Raw genomic sequence first — 22763 nt, forward strand, 5'->3', positions numbered from 1 at the left:
TTTTTAATGTTACTTTTACTTTTTACCCTACAGTTTCTTCTAAGCAAAGAATTACTGAAATAAATATTGCTCAAATCTCAATTCTAACATATAAAGAAAAAATATGCTTAAAAGATTTTTTGCATATGAACTATCCTTATATAATCTTTTTTTGTTGTTATTTCTGTCCCATTCATTCAAACAGAGACAGAGAAAATATTAACTCATGGAATCTAGTTTGCTAACACTCCAAGCATCCATCTTAATCACTTTCTCAAATCGTTAATTGGGGCTCCAGGTTAATATGCTAGAAAATGGGCAGGTTCAAAGGGACAACCAGCAGAGAAAAGGAAGAAGAGGTGGTTCTGAGAGCTAATCCTAAAAAAGTCTGAAGTTTCTTGTAAAAGGAATCCATTCACATTTGCCACTCATTGCCAATATTTCTTTTGGAAGTTTTTTTTTACTCCTTTTAGCACTGCACTCAATATTTACTTTAACCTGATTATTTGAGGATGCAAGTTTTGTCTGATTGTGCCCAAGGCCACACTATTAGTTTTGGTTGGCTGATCACCACTCCATTCATTTAACATGTGGCATGAACACCATTATATACAAAGCATAATAGGGATATAAAGATGACAGTATCTTAACTTTATCTTATACTACTCCAGACCAGAAACATGGGGAAAGCTTCCTAACGAAATGGCTTTTAGCCATATTCAAAAAACAGACATGATCTGGACACATTAAGATTAGGAAAGGGCATCAATGAAGACTGTACATACAAACCAAGAAAACTTCTAGTATTAAGAATTCTAGAGCATTGGGCATGAAAAGAAGTATAGTGAGAGGTAATTCAAGAAAGGTAAGCTGAGGCAAGATTATTAAGGGTCTTAAAAATTATGCTACAGAGTAGGAAATTTATTCTGTGAAAACCACTCAAGGCTTTGAGTATGGAAGAGATGATGACTGTACCTTAGAAAGATAATTCTGCAAGATTATGTAGCCTTAATTAAAAAGAACTGAAAATAAGTGATAAAATGTCTTATCACAAGGCTACTGTAATTATCCAGGGAAGAAGTAATGAAAGCCCAAATTAAACTGAAAAGAATTGGTAAGATTGGTCACTGCCTGAACTTGGAGGATAAGGAGAAGTAGAAAAGATGACTGTAAAGTTTTAAGTCTCCGTAACTGGGAAAATGGTAATGCTGCTAATAAAAATAGATAAAAAAGGAGGAGGAGCAGGTCCAGAAAGGAAGGTAAGTTTGGTCTTGAACATATTTATTCTTGTTGGCCAGATAGACCTAGTATATGTTTGGTTTAGAGTTGGAAGTGTGAGTGTGAAGTAATTTTCTGGAATAGAATTAACTATTGATCAAAGATACAAATATTTTTATGACTCTGTCGTCCAAAACAAAAAAAGCCACTGGCAGTAAATGAACATATTCAGCAATTATTTAAAAACAATTAAATTATATTACCTTTAGGAAGAAAAGTATTTTTACATTTGATTTTTTTATATAAGAAATAAAATATGTAAGTAAATATGAAAAAACCCTGTCATTCTCTTTTGTAAAAACAATGGACAAATGATCTCTCCTAAAAAGAACAGATACTATGAATTATATTAAGGATTAAATTTTAAGAAATTTACCAAAAAAACAAAAACAACAACAACAAAACACAAAAGGTTTCTAATCAAGTTCCCTCTTACTGAATTTGTGTTAGCTCCACAAAAAATATACATGTCTAAAATGCCTGATTACCTGCACATGTATGACTTAAGGTGACCAGAAACAAGAGAAGTTGACCTTACGATAACCAAGATTGCTACACACAAAAAAATGACAGCTCCTTACCTTTACTGATAGGTCACAATGCTTAAATACAGGTGACTTCTATTTACTCTATTGAAATATTTATACCCTTCAAAATCACTCCCTCTTTGTTTTTTGACCCACCTCCTAGAATAACAAAACTAAAAGCAAAAATAAACAAATGGGACCTAATGAAACTTAAAAGCTTTTGCACAGCAAAGAAAACCATAAACGAGACGAAAAGACAACCCTCAGTAGGGGAGAAAATATTTGCAAATGAAGCAACTGACAATGGATTAATCTCAAAAAATATACAAAGAGCTCATGCAGCTCAATATCAAAAAAACAATAAATGCTGGAGAAGGTGTGGAGAAAAGGGAACCCCTTGCACTGTTGGTGGGAATGTAAATTGATACAGCCACAATGGAGAACAGTATGGAGGTTCCTTAAAAAGCTAAAAATAGAGCTACCATATGATCCAGCAATCTCACTCCTGGACATATATCTGGAGAAAACTATAACTCGAAAAGACACATGCACCCCAATGTTCACTGCAGCATTATTTACAATAGCCAGGACATGGAAGCAACCTAAATGTCCATTGACAGACGAATGGATAAAGAAGATGCGGTATATATATACAATGGAATATACTCAGCCATAAAAAAGGAACGAAATTGAGTTATCTGCAGTGAGGTGGATGGACCTAGAGTCTGTCATACAGAGTGAAGTAAGTCAGAAAGAGAAAAACAAATACCATATATTAATGCATATATGTGGAATCTAGAAAAATGGTACATATTAACCTATTTGCAAGGCAGGAATAGACACACAGACGTACAGAATGGACGTGTGGACATGGGGGAGGGAGGAAGGGGTGGTGGGATGAATTGGGAGATTGGGATTGACATATATACACTACCATGTGTAAAACAGATAGCTAGTGGGAACCTGCTGTATAACACAGGGAGCTCAGCTTGGTGCTCTGTGGCGACCTAGATGGGTGGGAGGGAGGTCCAAGAGGAAGGGGATATATGTATACATACAGCTGATTCACTTCATTGTACAGCAGAAACTAACACAACATTGTAAAGCAACTATACCCCAATAGTAAAAAACAACAACAACAACAAAACAAAATCACTTCCTCTTTACCCTGAGGAAAAAAATTTAAATGCAGCTGAAATAGGATCTCTGAAAAAAACAGAGCAGTCACAGAAGTGCTGCTTGCTACTAAGTTTAAAAAAAAAAAAAAGGAATGTAAATTATTAACAATGGTTAGTGATAACAAGGAAGCTTCCCAGGTTCTACCACAGGGAAATTATATTCCTGTTTCCACAGTTTTACTCCATAGTTACAACCTAAGTAGGCACCTAGGAGTCTTTTGTTCACATGATTTCTCCGTTGCATTTTAATGGTAAAATGTCTGTATGTGTGTGTATGCGTGTGTGTATCCTGGGGCTAAAGGTCAGCAGGGAAACCCTAGTTTTAACCTCTTGGGTAACAGCTTCCCTGCATTGGCTCCTCAGACAAAACCATAAATTAATATGTGAACCTATGTGTTCTCCTATTTGGCAAAATTATTCAAACAACAACACAGCAGCAGAAGGGTAAGAAGAAAAATCTCAAAACTGAGACCTCAGTTAGTTTTTCTTTATTGGCATGCTTACAGAGAGACACTGAATCTTAAAAATGAACTTATGAAATTTACTAACCTTTTGTATGCTTATAATGTCTTGGGTGTTCCTTATTTTGTATTTTTAAAACACTAGGTGAAATGTCATGTGGCCTATCATCTTCAAAATCACCACATCCAAACCCATAGTTCACACGTTGACCAATTATGCTTACATTGGATGTTGTAATCCCTATAAAATAAATAAAATACATAAAAATATTTATTTGAATGATGTAATACCATAGGTACATATCTCTCCTCTAAATCTATCTTGGCTTCTAAACCTTTAAAAAGGTTCAATAACATAATATTAAAAATTATAACATTACAGTAATTTTTTAAAGTTTTATCTTATTTAAAATTTTTATAATACTTTTTACCTTACTAGCAGATCAGAATATTTATTATAAGCCATACTATCACATTTTATAAAAGAGGCTTTAAAATTACAATGAAATACAAAATTCAATGTTTGAAAGAGATAATCAAATATATATATTTTAAAAACATGACAGGTATTTAATGTTTAAATGACACTTTACAGCAAAACAGAATTTTTTTAAATCTAGAATTTTTAAACTGCTTCCTGAGAGAGGCCTATATTCTCCATTTCTCTCTTTTCTCCCACTCTCATGGTCTGGATTGTGAGGCAATAAACTATATAGGAAAGGAGCTCAGAATCTGGAATTATGCTTCCTGGCTTTAAATCATAGCACTGCCACTTAAATTGCTGACAGAAGCTGGTCAAGACACTTAAGCTTATTTGTAAAATGGGGATAATAGTAGTAGCTCTTCCAGAACCTCTGTGAGGATTGAATGAAGAAAATGTAAAGGGGTTATTAGTACAGGGACTAGTGTACCATAAATATACAAATGTTATATTCCTAGTTAAAAACAAATCAAACCCTAATGTAGGCCTCCTTTTAATAAATATCTAAAATTTTAATCTACATTTGAATGTTTAAACTGAACACCCTATACTAATACTTTGCAGCTGTTAAAACCACAAAACTACTAAATGGAAAATCCTAGGCAATATATATTTAAGTCACCATCCATTTTTATGTATAGCTGCCATGTAAACCATTAAGTAATAACAATAAAATATAATTTGTTTTTAATACTGTTGAGGGTATTTTAATAAAAACAGGACAGCAGGGAGAGGAGGTGGCTGGTGGCCGCTGGGCTAGAGAGTACTGCAGAGTATAGGGCACTAAGTCAGATTCATTGAGAAAGATTTAAAAAATATCTGCTATTAAATGATAGAGACCTTCTGGGTGTAACATGGATATCTTTCTAAATTCTTCTTAATTTTGATAGTTAATTCATAAAGTAAGCCTCATAAAGATATTGGCTTTGGATGGAAATGCTTTCTACTAATAGTTGATACTAACGTAAAGCTACAGGAAAAAAGTTTGCTAAAACAACATTCAGGAAATTCAGCACAATGTGCTATAGTAGGTAGTAGTGGAATCTATGTGGAAATCTGGAAATGCTGATGTGAAGACAGAATGAATTTATAATTTTTACGTAATTATGTTTAGGTAGTCCTTATTCTGAGCATTACCATTTTTATGTTTCACCAATTAAACAATAAACTTGTAGAAATCACTTGCTTACTGAAAACAAAACAAACCCTATCCCAAAGAAACAAAAAATGTAAACCCAAATTTATAAAATCCTAAACCATTAGCAACTTAACATTTTGGAAGCATATTAAATTTAACCAAGAATATCTTACAGTAAATACAATAATAGTGTTTCTAAAACTTGATCCTAGAAATACCTAACTTATTTGTTAAAAATGCAGATTTCTAACTCTGAAGATTGATTCAGTAGGTATAAGGTGAGGCCCCAAAACCTGTATGTTATATGCATTCCTAGTGATTCCTAGGATTAGGCAAGTTTGAGAAACACTGACTATTAAACAAGTTTGGGAAACATTGAACATCGCATACAGAAGCGTGTATTACTGTAAGACCTATCACTCCACTAAAATTTAAATGACTCACAAGGTCATACAACTAGGGTCAGAGGGAAACTCAAATCTCGGTTTTCTAAATCTACCCTTCTCTAATTCCAAGAATATTCTTCCAAAAGAGGGTTCCATTTTTATAAACTAGATATAACCTGGCAACAAAGTGTCTCTTCAAACTTATATAATTATTTGTAAAGTAATAAATAATTTATTAGGATAATCAGCCTTAAAAAAGAATTAAAGAATAAGTTTATGTATTATATTTCTTTGGGTCTTCCCTTTTAGGAGAACAAATACTTACCAAGTGCCCACTATGTACTAGGTGCTTTATATATGTTATATACTTAGATCTTCACTACCCTTCTCAAGGTTTACATCATCAGATGAGGGAACTAGTTTCAAAGCAATTAACTTTCACAGAGCAAGAATATGATTATTAAAATATCAAACTGGGATTCCAGCTAGAGTCTTTCAGACTCCAAAGCACATATACATTGCCTTCCTGTGCCTAGTAGAATAACTATCTCTTAGTCTAACACACAAGCTTTGTGGAAGCCAGTATACCAGACACACATAGCTGAGTTGGGCTTTTATAATTATGACAGGCACTTGTTGGCAATCAGGGGTAAATAATCTCTGGGGATCAAGAATCTGAGAGTCCAAAAAAGTAAAACACTTTTTACTTATATAGTGCAATACCACTATAAAAATGTCAGTGCAAAATGTAATGATATTACAAAAGAGGTAATATCAATTTTATTTGTGAATTGGGAAGGCCTCCCAGAGAAAGCAACTGAGTTGTTTTCACAGCTGAATGGGGTGTGGTGTGGATTTGAGTTCATCCAGAAGAAACAGTACGTGCAACTGCAAAGAGATAGAAATGGTACTGAAGGTGGTTTGATTTAAATGGATCACAACATACAAAGCAGGAAATGAAAATGAAGCTGGAGATGTCTGCACGGCTCTGATCAAAGAAGAATGCTCTGAATAAATTTAGGCTAGGCAATATAGTCAGTTTTGCATTATGGGAAAGGGATTGTAAGTGGACGAGACTGAAGCTGGAGAGAAATGTTAGGCGGCTAAGTAAAAAATGAGTAAGAGTGATAGTGGGAATTACAAAGAGATGAAATTAAGATATATTTAGGAGGAAGAAATTTAAAATCTTAGCAAACAGTTAGATACACACACAGCTTTCTAAGAAAGTAATTATAAGGTAAACTTTAAGGTTGTTAGGACTTTCACACTGAGATCATGCGAAAATAAATATCATATCCCAACTTGCTACAATTAATTCATAATTCAATAGTTTTACAAATCATAAAGAAGAACATACAGTTCCCATCCTAAATTGATCAGAATTCAAATATTTTTCTAATTTATTACTAATACCTGAATCTATTTTCTAAGAACTGCTGTTATAAATTAGTGATTTCCAGGTTAGTTTACAAAATGCTTAACACAAGATATTTACACTAGCTAAATATTATTTTTAAAAGAAATTGTCTTTTGTGGCCCCCGGTGGTTTCTAAACTATTCTGCACCTAGAGAGTTCTCAAAAACTTTGATGGCCAGGTCACATTCTGTATCAATTAAATCAAAATGTCCTGGTGTAGGAGCCAGACCAGGTAACTTATGGGTTTAAAGGGGTATCAATTATTCAGGTAAGTATTTTTTCTTCCAAGAATAGTAAGTATTCTTGCCAAAATGGCCTTTTAAGGAGTTAAGAAGATAGTTAGTCTTAATTAGTAATTACAAAAATTCTAAATCTAAAATACATTTGCCATCATTTTTTAATCATTTAAAAATCATACTTTCTATAAAACATATTTATAAAACAGTCATAGAATACCTGCACTGGGGCTTTGTTCAGCTACCTGAGAGTTCTTATTCTTTGCAGAAGAAAGTTTTGTTAGACAAGGTTTTGATCCAAATGTTGGAAATATGTCTGACCTACAATGAAACAAAGTAATTTCAATAAACATTGAAGATCTAGAACTATTCAGCATTCTTATATCAAACATTCTCTATACTTTTATTAACTCACTAAACTTTGATAGTGAGGCAGCAACAAGTATGATAAACTATGGCTAAGAATATTTCTTATTGGTATTCCTATTTCACCTTTTGAACTTCCAACCTTTTCAACATATGGTCAATCCTTAATTATTCATGAGAGGATTACCAAAGGAAATGAAGACACTATAATTTGTGCTGTTTAATCTTCCTTTGGGTAAGGGGAAAAAAAAAAAAACCTGACCCAAAGACAGTCCATTCCAGAACTAAGCCAAATGATTCTAATCATCTAGTATATTATCTACCTTCATATATAATATAAAAATAGGGACTTAATAATATTATAAGAGATCAGCAACAAGTGAGTTTTAGCAAATGCCGCTTTCTTCATGGACTATTTTTTGCTATACTTTCTTGACTTTATAAAGGCCTACAGGCCTTATTTCACAAAGAAAGTAAACTGAAGAATATTAAGTCTGTACATAAAGGGAACTGTTTAAAATCAGTAAGAGCTAAAATGCCAATAAGTCAGTGATGGATATTATCAAGAAGAGATTTTACAAAGGAGTACAATTCTTAGTAGTTGGGTAGGCATATTTGTTAATTGACCTAGTGAGAAATCAATGTTAAATATTTTAAAAGAGTAATTTCTCTAGACTAGATGACTGTCAATTTACATTTATATTGAGTGTATTTGACTTAGATGAAAGAAAATACTTCAGTCTCTAGAAAAGTGGTTCTCAATAATTTTTCCTTCCCAACCCACGTAAGGATGAAAGCCCTGCAGAAGTAGTAGTGACTTTCTTTGGACATGATTCTTAAGGCAGGATGTAAGCTGGTTGAGAATAATTGCTCTTAAACTAATAAAATAAAATGTGGAAATAGTAAATTCATTAAAGATAATTCAGTCCATAAATGAGGGTATACTGAACTCCTTTCTCACGGAGTTTAATATCTGAAGAGAATAACTCTATGAAACAATATTGCGAATAGTGAATTCTAAATGTTATATCAACAATATAAAATGAACTTTTCTTCCCAATTGCGTTCCAGATTACTTACAGAACCTTGAAACTGTAAGAGTATGTAACATAGAATTTCACATTCATGTAAGATAAAGGAAAAACTTTAGGTCTAAGAGATAAATGTATATATTTTAAATGTCTGGTAACTTAATGTAAACATAATTACTTCATCAGCCCACATAGCCATTCCAAATTCATTTTGTAAATATATTGCATTATTCTACACAGGTAATTACAACAAAGGAATTTCCAGTAATAAAATATTTCCAACTGCAAAATAAGCTGCTGTTTCAGCTAAAAAATGTGGGGAAGGAAATCATGGAATGAGACAAACCTCTCACAATGGGACACAAAAATTTAGTTTAATTCTATGAACTGCTGAAATAAAACGCCCTTCTACATTAATGTTCAACAGAACATCATCTCTCCTTGGATTATGTAATCTCTACCTATTAGAGGTTCTAGTTCACTTAAGTAAAAATAATTTAAATTTGATTTTAAATATTTACCTCTATATGTAAACATGGTATGGATAAAATCAAAGGAAAATGAAATTAAACAGACTGACAACACCAAAGGTTAATAAGGATGTAAAACAACTGGAACTCTCATACATTGCTGACAGGAGTATAAAATTGCACAAGCATCTTAGAAAACAGCTTAGCACTTATTTAAAAAGTTAAATGTCCATCTACCCAAGACCTAATAATTCTACTCCTAGGTTTCTGTCTAAAATAAAGAGGAATACACCTGAAACACAACACTGCAAATCAACTATAGTCCAATATAAAATAAAAAATAAAATTTAAAAATAAAATAAAATACAATAAAGAGGGAAAGGATTCCCCAAAATTCTAGAATACGGTCACAGAGATTTTCAGAAATCAAGGTAGGATCACTGTTTAAGATTTAAAGGTTATTGAGGGGGCTTCCCTGGTGGCACAGTGGTTGAGAGTCCACCTGCCGATGAGGGGGACGGGTTCGTGCCCCAGTCCGGGAAGATCCCACATGCCGCGGAGCAGCTAGGCCAGTGAGCCATGGCCGCTGAGCCTGCGCGTCCGGAGCTGTGCTCCGCAGCGGGAGAGGCCACAACAGTGAGAGGCCCGCGTACCGCAAAAAAAAAAAGGGTTATTGAGGTAATCTGGAAAAGTTCGTCCAATTGCTATGCTGTCAGTATGGGGTGACCAGGACTCTAATTCTAGCACTGCTGCGGTAAGGAAACTCCTGAGAGGGCTGCAAAAGCTACTGCATGGAGTCCTAAACTCGCACAAGATAATGGAATAACAAAATATAAGAAATAGTTGGGTAATGGCTGGGTGGAATTTATCCATCGATTAGAGGAAACTGGTGCTGAGTTTTAAACGAAAATCATTAAACGAAAACAGTAATATCAGCTATTGGTCAATCGTCAGAGTCAATGATACAGAAAAGAGCTAAAGGACAAGGAATATTAGAATAAATCTTAGGCATAAGAATAAGTGGGGCTTTGGGACTAGGATTTATATTAATTTAGTTGGGGTTGTGCTCTGTCTCTCCACAACCACCCCAAACCAAAGCCAACCAAGGTAATATCTGTAAATTTTCTGTTGTCTTTTAAATGTATTTCAACGTTTCAAAAACTAGAAAATGGTCTTAAAGTTTTTTTTTAAATATGATATTAGAGCTTCAGACTACAAATTACAGATCAGAATTCATCTAACATATCAAAAAATAAAGTACATTATTCTCTTCCCCTGGGGAGTTGTCGACAGAGAAGAAGTCAAAGATTCTTGGCTGTAAACTCCACTTTCATTGTAAGAGCTGATGTTTGGAGAGGAAGATCGAGATGCAGAGTCCACAGTCAAGTCAAGCTTAATTGCAGAATCAGGGCTTTCAAGATCAGAAGTACTGCCACTCAGTTTTGCTCTTTTCTTAGCTGCACTATTACGAAGGGACCTAAGAGAGCTCTGCATCTAAAAAAAATTAAAACAATTAACTTTACAAAATAATTATATAAGTAAAAGTTATCCTTAAATTTCAAACTCCAATAACTATACCTAGCTAGCCACTCTTCAATCCAATACTAACAAGATGGATGTTAACATATCTGTACATAGTATAAATACAGATTTCATCACTCAGGTATTTATTTATAAACAACTTCCTAGATTATAAGTTCCTTAAGAGGAAGGATCTCAAGATATTATTCACCATGGTACTTCCAGCACTGGGTACAACGACTAATATATTGTAAAAATTCATTCATAGGTGAATCATTGAATCAGATAGTAGCACAGTTAAAGTCACAGAGGTCCATTTAACCTTAGGTCAATAGTGTGCTGATGTGGCTATTTAGAAGTTCTATGAGAAGGTCAGCAAAAAGTAATCAGCTTTCTAAATTTGAAGTTTACATCAAGCTTGCCAGTGTTAGAGTTCAGAGAATAACAGATCATTGTATGTAACTTCTGAAGACAAGTATCTATAAAAATGCAGAGGAGAAATCTTTATCACATATATATTAAGTTTGGGAATAGAGCCTTGAACAAATTAAGGAACTCAGAAATATACATAAGCTGTGTTTTGCTTATATTTTGATTATAACAATTAATAGTTGATTTGATAGTACAGCCACTTCCCTAGTAAATCCTTGGAAGGTTGAATATCTAAAAACATTAGTATCCACCTATATTTACTAATAATTATAAAAAAGAAATTACCCTTTCAATTACCCACTAAAAGGACTATTTTTAAGTTATCATAAAAGACAATATGTAGGATCAGATGAAATTTATGAGTTACACAGGAAAATGCCTCTTCTGTAAGTTTGTTTCCTGTAAATAAATTCCCTTCATAGTACCACTGGACTATAACTGGAAAAACAAAAGCAAAAAGAAAAAAACAAGAAAAGATTTTACAAGCAATTAGAAGTTGGAATGACTAATTAATTCATTAAGAACCAATTTTGATTCTTTATAAGTTAGTTTTACACATGCTTAATGTTAAAGAAATGCTTTTTAAATGAATATGCATTAATTTTTTTTGAACAAACTATCAGTACATGATGCCTTACGTCTTAAAAACAGGCTAAAATAAGACCACAAAATATCATCACTGGGTGTTTCAGTTTACATATTTAATGTAAAACACTTTTCAACCTGACATCAGGCAAACTGAAATGATAAAAAGGAAGCATCTGTGGAAATACTGCTCTGAATCCAAAGTAACATAGCAGCCACATCCCTTCTCTGGCATAATTAATATGTAGAGTTATCATATTGGCAATACATTTTTATAGTATAAATGGAGTGATCTAGGATTCAAAGATAAAAATACAATATAATGTCAATTTCATAAACTTGCACATATGCACAAGGGACATGCTCAAGAATGTTTACTGCAGCATAGTTTGCAATAGCAAAAGACTAGAAATAAGCCAAAATCAATTATATGAGTACATTATAAATATATCAAAATACTACTATAGCAATATAAAAAGTACATAAAACACAAACTAATGGTAACAGTGGTGCCTCAGTGAAGAGGAAAGAGAAACTGGATTGGGGAGGGAACTATGTTATGTTTCATTTATTTAAAAAGTAGGAAACAAAAACGACAAATTGTTCATTTGGTAGGGGTTACTGCATGGGTATATTGCTATATTATCTGTACTTTTAATTTGAAAAGGAATAATATATGCACAGATTACTGGAAGGAAAGACATTAGAGTGACAGTGATAAATTATTCTGGGTAGTGGAATTTGGTGTGATGAATTTTCTTCTTAATACTTCACTATAGTTTCCATGTCTTCTATTGTGAACATAAAATATTTTTACAAATAAGACACCATGTTATGGGATAAAAAGTACTTGATTTTTCCTTAAATAACAACTATTATTTATAGACAATTACAAGCATTTAAAAATTACTGAAAATATTTGGTTCTAACCTCTTCTTGATCCAAATCTTTATCCCTGATATTTAATTCTGAAAGATCAATTGTAAGATTATCTTTTTCACTCTTCCAAATGTCATCTGGCTCTTTCTTTTTGGGTCCCACTGTACTTAAATCAGCTTTATCAGGCAAAAGGCTGATGCCCCGTGGTATGGGAGGTACAGGCTTGGTCCCATTTAAGCCTCGTCGGGAAGATGGTGATCTCACCAAAGCAGGTGTAAGTTGAACTGGAGAAGGTTTCTCTTGAGAATTTTCTCCTGCATGAAAAAGACATATTTTATTCTTTTTTTTTTCAACTTCAAGTTGAAAAACAGTTATCGATAGCGTTAAAATCACAAGTGTTTAGAATTAGGTGTTTTTAAATTAAAAAGCACATTATATTTTACTAGAAATAAAGATTGCTACTTGAGATAAAAATATCAGTGTCCCCTAAAAAGTATAACAAAAATGGACCACCCAAAATCCTTTCATATCAAATAAAAATATTATATACCAAGTGAATCTTTTTTTTTTTCCGGCTGTGCCGCATGGCTTGTGACATCTTAATTCCCTGACCAAGGATTGCACCCGCGCCCTTGGCAGTGAAAGCATGGAGTCCTAACCACTGGACCGCCACGGAATTCCGTGAAATTTCTTCATACACATCATCATGATTAATACTTGTAAAGTCCGTAATAAGCTAGAAGGGTTAATTATCTGGCTTGATATAACTATGTAAGCAACACTTGAATGACTACTATGTGCAAAGCAGTAATACTGGGCACTAGGGAGAACAAGTTGAATAATGTCTCAGCTTTCAATACAATATCTGATTTTGGAGGAAAGACAAATATAGAAATAAATTAAAGAAGAGAATGAACACTCAGTGCTAAGAGAAAGTAATAAAATCAGCTGACTATGCAATAAATTGACCTTATGGTTATAAACTGGAACATCTGTGTTGTAGGGTAGTTTAAAGGTGAAATATCTGATCTCAGGGGCTAGGGATAGGAAAGCATTTGGGACATGGGGCTTGCCTTTAAAAGACTTCTTATTTTGAGACTGAATCTGTCTTAAGTAAGCTAACATGCTAATTTTATAATTTTGGACTGGGCTATTGTTAAGAAAAGAATATTTTAGTTAATAACAAGTAGTAGAAAAACCATCAAAATAATTTTAACAGAGAGTAAATAGTCAATAAATGTCAAATAAATACTAGACATTATAGTAAATATATGAATTATATTTTATATTTGTAAAGCTAAAACTTGTTAGTAGGATCTCAGGCTGTTCATGTTCATATACCTTATAAAGCATTATTATTTGTTTAGTTCCGAAAAAGGATTCTGAAGTGCCAATATAAGAAAAAAAAAGAAATGAGAATTTCAATTGAATTTTATATTACACATTTGATCTATTTAACTTTGTTAAATATTTTCTTAAATATTTACTAATTCAGAGAAATAAAACACAATTTACCAGCTTTTAAAGATCTAACAACCCGAACTTCAAAGTAATTATTCGAACATACAAATAAATTTGAACAAAGTATTAATTTTTACCATCATGTATACCTGTAGGATCAGATGACTTTTGGCTGACAAGCTTTTTCTGTGGACTTGGCTTTGAAACTCCTTCAAAGCTTTTAAGAGGCCAGGAATTTGAGAAATTAACAGAATTATCTTGGGACTTCTTTGGAGATACAGTAAGAGATGTGTGCTTTGGACTAGTTCGAGGTGATGAGAGAGGATAGGATGGAAGAATGAAGCCTCCTGAACTTGGATTTGGACCAGAGTATGATGAAGTCCGTTCTGTCTGACTACCAAATGTTTGCTGTGTCTTACTGCCAAAATTTAGGCTAGCATAAACTGTAATAAAACAAAAGAGAATGTAATTTATTTATACACATCTTCTAAGAGTTTTAAGTTTTTTTGCTTTTCACATTCAGGTTTTTAATCCCATCTGGCATTTATATTTTTGTATGATGTGAGGTAAAGACCTAATTTAACTTTCTGCTATAGAGATAGTCCAGTTTCCCCAGTGCCACTTTTTGAGCCACACATTCTCTTTCATCTATAAATCTCCCATATGTATATTTAGGTCTATTCTTAGGTGCTTCTTATTGGTTGCCTTAGTCTTTTTGTCTGTTCTTGCACTAGCACCACAATGTTTTATTTATCATCACACTAATAGGATGAGTCTCCTTCCATTTTTTTCCCAGTTTTATTGAGAGATGGTTGACATACATTACTGTGTAACTTTCAGGCACACACCATGATGGTTTGATATATATATATATATATATATATATATATATATATATATATATATACACACACACATTGTAAAATGATTATCAAAATAGGTTCAGCGAACATCTACCTTCTGACATGGATACAATAAAAAGAAAAGAAAAAAGGAAAAAAAATTTTTCTCTTTATGATGAGAACACTTAGGATTTATTCTCGTAACAACTTTTCTGTATGCCACACAGCAGTGTTAACTATAGTAATCATGTTGTCTCCTTCCATTTTGATCTTCTTTAGAATTATCTAGGCCATTCTTGGTCCTCCATTCTTTCATATGAATTTCAGGATTAGCCTGTCAGGTTCCATAAAAGATCCTGTTGAGATTTTGACAGAAATGACACTGAATCTCCTTGTTTAAAAATATAGGATCTCTTTTAATTTATTCAGGCCTTCTTTCACGTCTCTCAAAAAAGTAATTTGGTTTTCATAATAAATGGTATGCAAATCTTCTGTTAGATTTCCAGATACTTACACATTTTGTTGATACTATAATTTTTCTTAAAAACTACATTTTCTGAATGTTGCTGGTGTCTGGGAGCTTTATTGACCTTTCCTTTCAGGTTTTATATTTGGCAACCTTGCTAAATTATTTATTATTTTAATAGTTTTCTGTATATCCTTTTGGATTTTCTACATAGATAATTAATCCAATAATGGTAATAATGATAATGATGAAGACTATGATGACAATAATGAGAGCTAATATTTATTGAGCTAATGTTTATGTGCCAGATGGTGTTCCAAGTACTTTATATGTATTAACTAACTTAATCCTCACAACAATTTTGTGGGGTTGGTACTATACTTATTTTATAGATAAAAAAATGACACAGTAAATTGCTAAAAATCGCACACTAGGAAATTATAAAGCTGGGATATGAACTCAGGCACTCTGGCTCCCAAGCCTGTGCTTTTAACCACTACATTGTATCATGTTTTATCTACTTAGAAAGGTATAATCTCCCAAGACTGAACCAGGAAGAAATAGAAAATATGAACAGACCAATTACCAGTACTGAAATTGAATCAGTAATTTTAAAACTCCCGACAAACAAAACTCTGGTACCAGATAGCTTCACAGGTGAGTTCTATCAATTCACCTATCCTCGAACTATTCCACAAAATTACAGAGGAAGGAACACTGCCAAACTCATTCTATGAGGGCAGCATCACACTGATACCAAAACCAGACAAAGATGCCACAAAACAAGAAAATTGCAGGCCAATATCACTGATGAACATAGATATAAAAATCCTCAACAAAACACTAGCAAACGAAGTCCAGCAATACATTAAAAGGATCCTACATCATGATCAAGTGGGATTTATGCCAGGGATGCAAGGATTTTTCAATATCTGCAAATCAATCAATGTGATATGCCACATTAACAAATTGAAGAATAAAAACCTTATGATCATAGCAATAGATGCAGAAACAGCTCTTGATAAAATTCAACATCCACTTATGATAAAAACCTCTCCAGAAAGTGGGCATAGAGGAAACATACCTCAACCTAATGAAGGCCACATATGACAAACCCACAGCTAACATACTCAGTGGTGAAAAGCTGAAAGCATTTCCTAAGATCAGGAACAAGACATGGATGCCCACTCTTGCCACGTTTATTCAACATAGTTTTCAAAGTCCTAGCCACAGAAGTCAGAGAATAAAAAGAAATAAAAAGAATCCAAATTGGAAAGGAAGAAGTAAAACTGTCACTGTTTGCACATGACATGATACTATACACAGAAAATCCTAGAGACACTACCAGAAAACTACTAGTGCTCATCAATGAATTCAGTAAAGTTGCAAGATACAAAATAAACAGAAATCTGTTACATTTCTATACAATAACAACAAACTATCAGGGAATTCCCTGGTGCTCCAGTGGTTAGGATGCTACGCTTTCACCGCCAAGGGCCTGGGTTCAATCCCTGGTCGGGCAAGTAAGATCCCAGAAGCCGTGTGGCACAGCCAAAAAACAAACATGAAAAAACTATCAGAAAAAGAAATTAAGGGGCTTCCCTGGTGGTGCAGTGGGTAGGAGTCTGCCTAGCAAGGTGCAGTGGGTAGGAGTCCGCCTAGCAATGCAGGGGACACAGGTTCGAGCCCTGGTCCGGGAAGATCCCACATGCCGCGGAGCAGCTAAGCCCGTGTGCCACAACTACTGAGCCTGTGCTCTAGAGCCCGCGAGCCACAACTACTGAGCCCACGTGCCACAACTACTGAAGCCCACGTGCCTGGGGCCCATGCTCCACAACAAGAGAGGCCACCACAACGAGAAGCCCACACACTGCAATGAAGAGTAGCCCCCACTAGCCGTAACTAGAAAAGGCCCACGTGCAGCAATGGAGACCCAATGCAGCCAAAAATAAATAAATGAATAAATAAATTTTTAAAAAAAAGAAAGAGAAATTAAGGAAACAATCCCATTTACCATTGCATCAAAAATAATAAAATACCTAGGAATAAACCTACCTAAGGAGGTAAAAGACCGATACTTGGAAAACGATAAGACACTGATGAAAGAAACTGAAGATGGCACAAACAGATGGAAAGATATACTGTGTTCTTGGATTGAAAGAATCAACATTGTTCAAATGACCATACTACCCAAGGCAATCTACAGATTCAGGGCAATGCCTATCAACATATCAATGGTATTTTTCATAGAACTAGAACAAAAAATTTTTTTAATTTGTATGGAAGCACAAAAGATCCCGAATAGCCAAAACAATTTTGAGAGAGAACAGAGCTGGAGGAATCATACTCCCTGATTTCAGACTATATTACAAAGCTATAGTCATCAAAACAGTATGGTACTGGCACAAAAACAGACACACAGATCAATGGAACAAGATAAAGAGCCCAGAAATAAATTCATGCATTTATGGTCAATTAATCCATGATAAAGGAGGCAAGAATAAACAATGGAGAAAAGACAATCTCTTCAAATAAGCAGTACTAGGAAAACTGGACAGTTACATGCAAAAGAATGAAATTAGAACATTTCTCTAACATCATATACAAAACAGACTCAAAATGGATGAAAGACCTAAATGTAAGACTGGATACTATAAAACTCCTAGAGGAAAATATAGGCAGAACACTCTGACACAAATTGCAGTAGCATTTTTTGGATCCAACTCCTAAAGTAAAGGAAATAAAAGCAAAAATAAACAAATGAGACCCAATTAAACTTAAAAGCTTTTATACAGCAAAGGAAACCATCAACAAAATGAAAAGACAACCTACTAAATGGGAACAAATATTTGCAAATGATATGACTGATAAAGGATTAATATCCAAGCGTATAAACAGCTCATACAACTCAACACCAAAAAAACAAACAATCCGATTAAAAAATAGGCAGAAAACCTGAATAGACATTCTTCCAAAAGGGAAATGCAGATGGCCAACAGGCACATGAAAAGATGTTCAACATTGCTAATCATCAGGGAAAGGAAATGCAAATCAAAACCACAAGACAATAGATATCACCTCACACCTGTCAGAATGGCTATCATCGAAAAGAACACAAATAACAAATGTTGGCAAGGATGTGGAGACAGGGGAACCCTCAGACAGTGTTGGTAGGAATGTAAATTGGTGCAGCCACCGTGGAAAACAGTAGAGAGGTTTCTCAAAAAATTACAAATAGAACTACAATATGACCCAACAATTCCACTCCTGGGTATATATCCGAAAAAAACCCAAAAACTCTAATTTGAAAAGAAACATGCACCCCAATGTTCACAGCAACATTATTTACAATAGCCGAGATATGGAAGCAACTGAAGTGTCCATCAACAGATGAATGGATAAAGATGTGGTATATATCTACAATGGAATACTACTCAACCACAAAACAGAATAAAATTCTGCCATTTGTAGCAACATGGATGGACTTGGAGGCTATTATGCTAAGTGAAATAAGTCAGACAGGGAAAGATAAATACTGTGTGATATCACTTACATTTGAATCTAAAAAATACAACAAACTAATGAAGGTAACAATAAAGAAGCAGACTCACAGATATAGAGAATAAACTAATGATCATCAGTGGGGAGAGGGATGGGAGAGGAGGGGCAATATAAGCATAGGGGGTTAAGAGATACAAACTATTATGTATAAAATAAGCTACAAGGATATATTGTACAATGCAAGGAATATAGCTAATATTTTATAGCTATAAATGGAATATAACCTTTACAAATTGTGAACCAGTATATTGTACACCTGTTTCTTACTTAATATTGTATTGGGTTGGCCAAAAAGTTTGTTTGGTTAATGAACATGCTGTTCAATAAAGTTCTTGGTGAAAACGAAAAATGTGTCTTTTATTTTTACTTAAAACCGAATGAACTTTTTTGGCCAACCTAATAAATCAACTATACTTCAATTTAAAAAGTCTATTTGTAATCTTTTAGGGGTTCCCTCAAATTTTCCTTAAATTTTTTTGAAGACTTTCTAAGACAACAGACCTAGCTTATGTATATAAGAAATAAAACATTTTTCTGAAGACTTAAATGACTATGTATATCATGTATCATTTACTTTTAATTCATATCTGACATGCTTAGGACCTCTACTTCTACCTAAATCTTATTGGAGACTTAAGTGGTCACAAATTGACATACACAACCTACTAGTAAGTTAAACTTTGACCTTAGAAAAACATGATATTCCTTTAGTAGCTGCTCTAACAGGTATTCTGAGAGGTTATAAAAACCAGAGCTACTATGAAGATCTGATTAAACACTGAGAGTGGAGGTAGTCTACAAAAGTAATGTAATCATTCAGGGATATCCAAAACAGGAAGAGGCTAAGCAACACAGAGAAGCCTCTCTGTTTCTACTAATCACCAGTCACAAAGGTATCTCGTCAAGATTTGGGAAAAAAACCTATATCATTAAGAAAGATAAACTATTTTATTGGGAATAACACCATAAAGAAAAACTTTATGGAGTCATGTGGCCCTTTGGAGTGGGTGGAGGAAAGGATGGCTAAAGCGTAAGTGCTATACTATTAACTAAACCTTCACTAATTTCTAATGAGCATTATTTTTTCATCAACAAATAAAGACAGAAGTACAACCCTATCACTCAAAAAATTTTAGTAAAGAATATACAACAAAATCAAAATATCTCTAGAAATATTTGATTTGATTCTACTACTAAATAATAATTGATACAGCTATTAATTAGCATATAAATTGAAGAAACATCTTCATAACCAAAATTCATATGACTGACAGCCAGCCTCAAACCCTCCCTTTTGTTCTATATCTTATAAATATGTAAGATACCTGAAATGATAGCTAGTCAGGAAGTTATGGTTCCTAACAGGAGATATAATAGATTATTTAAAACTGTTATGGAAAATAACTGTCTTCTGCTAACACAGTAATCCTTAATGGATATTTAGGATATTATCCTAAATGGATAATTTTATTTTCAATTACTTGGTATTAAAATACTCATCTCTACCATGAGTTTCTAAGCTCTCTAATTTTAATTAGTCATATATAAATATATATATATCAAGATTACTAAATCTAACATCTTAAGATAACAGTTATAAAAAATTTGATTAAAAATTTTTTAAAAAATACAACATCCTTTTCTTTTCTGTAATGAGTATAATTACCCAAAATAACACATAAGGTAGATTTGGAAACCCCACATAATAATTATAAATCATCTGTATCCAAATAAAGTTGGAATTTAAACCTTTATCTTGATGACTGTTAGTTGTCCCCAGGTACTGTAAGTCAGAATCCACACTGTCAGTTTTACCACATATCTGTGAAAATCCAAGTTGTCCACGTTTCCCAGAAAGATTTGTCTGATGAGTTCCAGTGGTGCCTTTGGAAGGAAGGAAGAGAAAAACATAAAATCAAAAGTTAACTTTATTTCATGAACACATCTAATTTCACAAATGTTGGTATCATTTGTGTGGGAATAAATACAGGAGTATATATACACTGAGCCAGGCAGGCAAGAAAGGGATAAAGCTTTTGCTATTGGCAGATCTGATTAGTGACAGGGGTTAAATGACAGAAGACAGACTGGTGAAGTACAGAGAAAAGAAAAATATATTGAAAAATATGTACAAAGGCAGTTTCTTCCTACATGCTCCCTTCTCTCACCATGGAAGGTTTCTCCAGACCTGGCTTTCCTTCTTCCCAGTATTTGTAAGTACATTTACACTCTACCCAAAAAGGTCTACTGCAGGACTCTTCTTTCTTTCCTAACATGTAACACAGCATTTGCACAGCTTCGAAGCTTATCCAGGCATATTTCCCAGATCCCTTTCCCCTTCCTGTGGCTGGTTAAGGTTATTCCTGGGCAGGGGAATAAGTCTGAAGAAAAGAAGGTGATATTGACCTCTTTGGTATTTAGTTTATTCATCTATAAAATCCTTTGTATGTATTTCTAAAATTCTGATTTTTATAACTCTTCCTCTACGATTTCAAGCCCCTTTACCCTTCATGTACTGGACATCTTCTAAGTTAATTCTTACCTCCACGCTTCGGTTATACTTTCTCCTGAAATCTTGCCTCACTGCCAATCACAAACACTTCCCTTCTTTAAAATTCAGCTCAAGTCCAACCTCTTTCCTGGAGTTGTTGTAAACCACTTCCATACCTATGATCTTTTCCTTTCTTGAATCCCTATAGTACTTATAATTCATATCATTCAATCTATCATTAAATTACATGTTGTCTCAGTTATTTAAAATCTGTAAAATTAGGTAAGAACTTCCAGATGGTACAAAAAAACAGGAGCCTTATAAAAATCCCAAGTAATGGTACAAGCATAACGATATATTCTTGCATTTTTTGTCTATTAAATAAACATTCAACTATACAATCATTATAACACTTCATTCTTGTATGAAAATATTATGGAATTTTACTGCATAAAGGTCTATAAATTCTCCTAGGGTAACAATGTTTTCTAAATATTGTGTCTGAACTCATAGCAAACAAATTTCAATAACTGATACCATTTGGATCCTAAATAAAAAACAAAGTCAATCTTTATCTTATACTCCATTTTCCCTTCCTAACTGGTTTCGTTCTGTCAACACATTACCATTTTTCTAATTACCTGGGTACTAAGTCTTGAAATTTTTATTCCTCTTCTTTTTTATTTTATTTTTTTTGCGGTACGCGGGCCTCTCACTGCTGTGGCCCCTCTCTTTGCGGAGCACAGGCTCCGGACGCGCAGGCTCAGCGGCCATGGCTCACGGGCCCAGCCACTCCACGGCACGTGGGATCTTCCCGGATCGGGGCACGAACCCGTGTCCGCTGCATCGGCAGGCAGACTCTCAACCACTGCGCCACCAGGGAAGCCCTTCCCTTCTTTATTTTATTTTTTTATTTTTTTTGTCGTACGTGGGCCTCTCACTGTTGTGGCCTCTCTCGTGGCGGAGCACAGGCTCCGGACGCGCAGGCTCAGCGGCCATGGCTCACGGGCCCAGCCGCTCCGCAGCATGTGGGACCAGGGCACGAACCCGTGTCCCCTGCATCGGCAGGTGGACTCTCAACCACTGCGCCACCAGGGAAGCCTCGGCCCTTCTTTATTTTTTATATCCAGTCATATTTTCCTGATTATTCATTTCTATTCAATTTGTAAACAACCTTGTAACCCTAGCTTCTATTTTCCTTAACAGAAAAAATCTCTATTAGCTCCCTATAGCTTATAAGCACAAGCTCAAATTTTTGAATCTAGCACACAAGGGTTCCCCACATCCCAATATATCTTTGACCATCTAAAATGAATCTTGCCTTTACACAGTTGCCAGAACATCTCAAGCCCATTCCTAATGTGAGCCTTTGCTCTCTTCATACCTCCCCTCTAACATCTTAAATCATATATATCCCAAAAAGATGCAGTTCAAGTACTATCTCCTCTTTAATGCCTTTTCTATCTGATAAGACCCATGATAGTGACCATGTTCTCTGAACTACATAATATTTACTTTCTGTAACACTTACTTAGGCAATTAAACACCTTTCCAGTTGCTCTGGCCAAAAAACCTTA

At 34.2% G+C, this 22763-nt stretch overlaps 1 protein-coding gene across 4 annotated transcripts in view; it reads right to left on the reverse strand.

Annotated features, from left to right (window-relative positions):
- TOGARAM1 (TOG array regulator of axonemal microtubules 1) overlaps positions 1-22763 on the reverse strand; it is an 81437-nt gene that overhangs the window by 40528 nt on the left and 18146 nt on the right. For 2 of the 4 annotated variants that reach the window (XM_082648285.1, XM_082648284.1), the window contains exons 3-7: positions 20445-20579; positions 13964-14269; positions 12417-12679; positions 10210-10442; positions 7302-7402 (exon numbers count right to left, since the gene is read on the reverse strand). In XM_082648285.1, the coding sequence (XP_082504411.1) occupies positions 7302-7402; positions 10210-10442; positions 12417-12679; positions 13964-14269; positions 20445-20579 (1038 nt within the window). Of the gene's footprint in view, positions 1-3511; positions 3665-7301; positions 7403-10209; positions 10443-12416; positions 12680-13963; positions 14270-20444; positions 20580-22763 lie in introns of all 4 variants that reach the window. The other 2 variants (XM_082648282.1, XM_082648283.1) reach the window with 2 other exon arrangements.

This window comes from Grampus griseus (assembly GCF_964374135.1).
Source record: "Grampus griseus genome assembly, chromosome: 2".
NCBI lineage: Eukaryota > Metazoa > Chordata > Mammalia > Artiodactyla > Delphinidae > Grampus > Grampus griseus.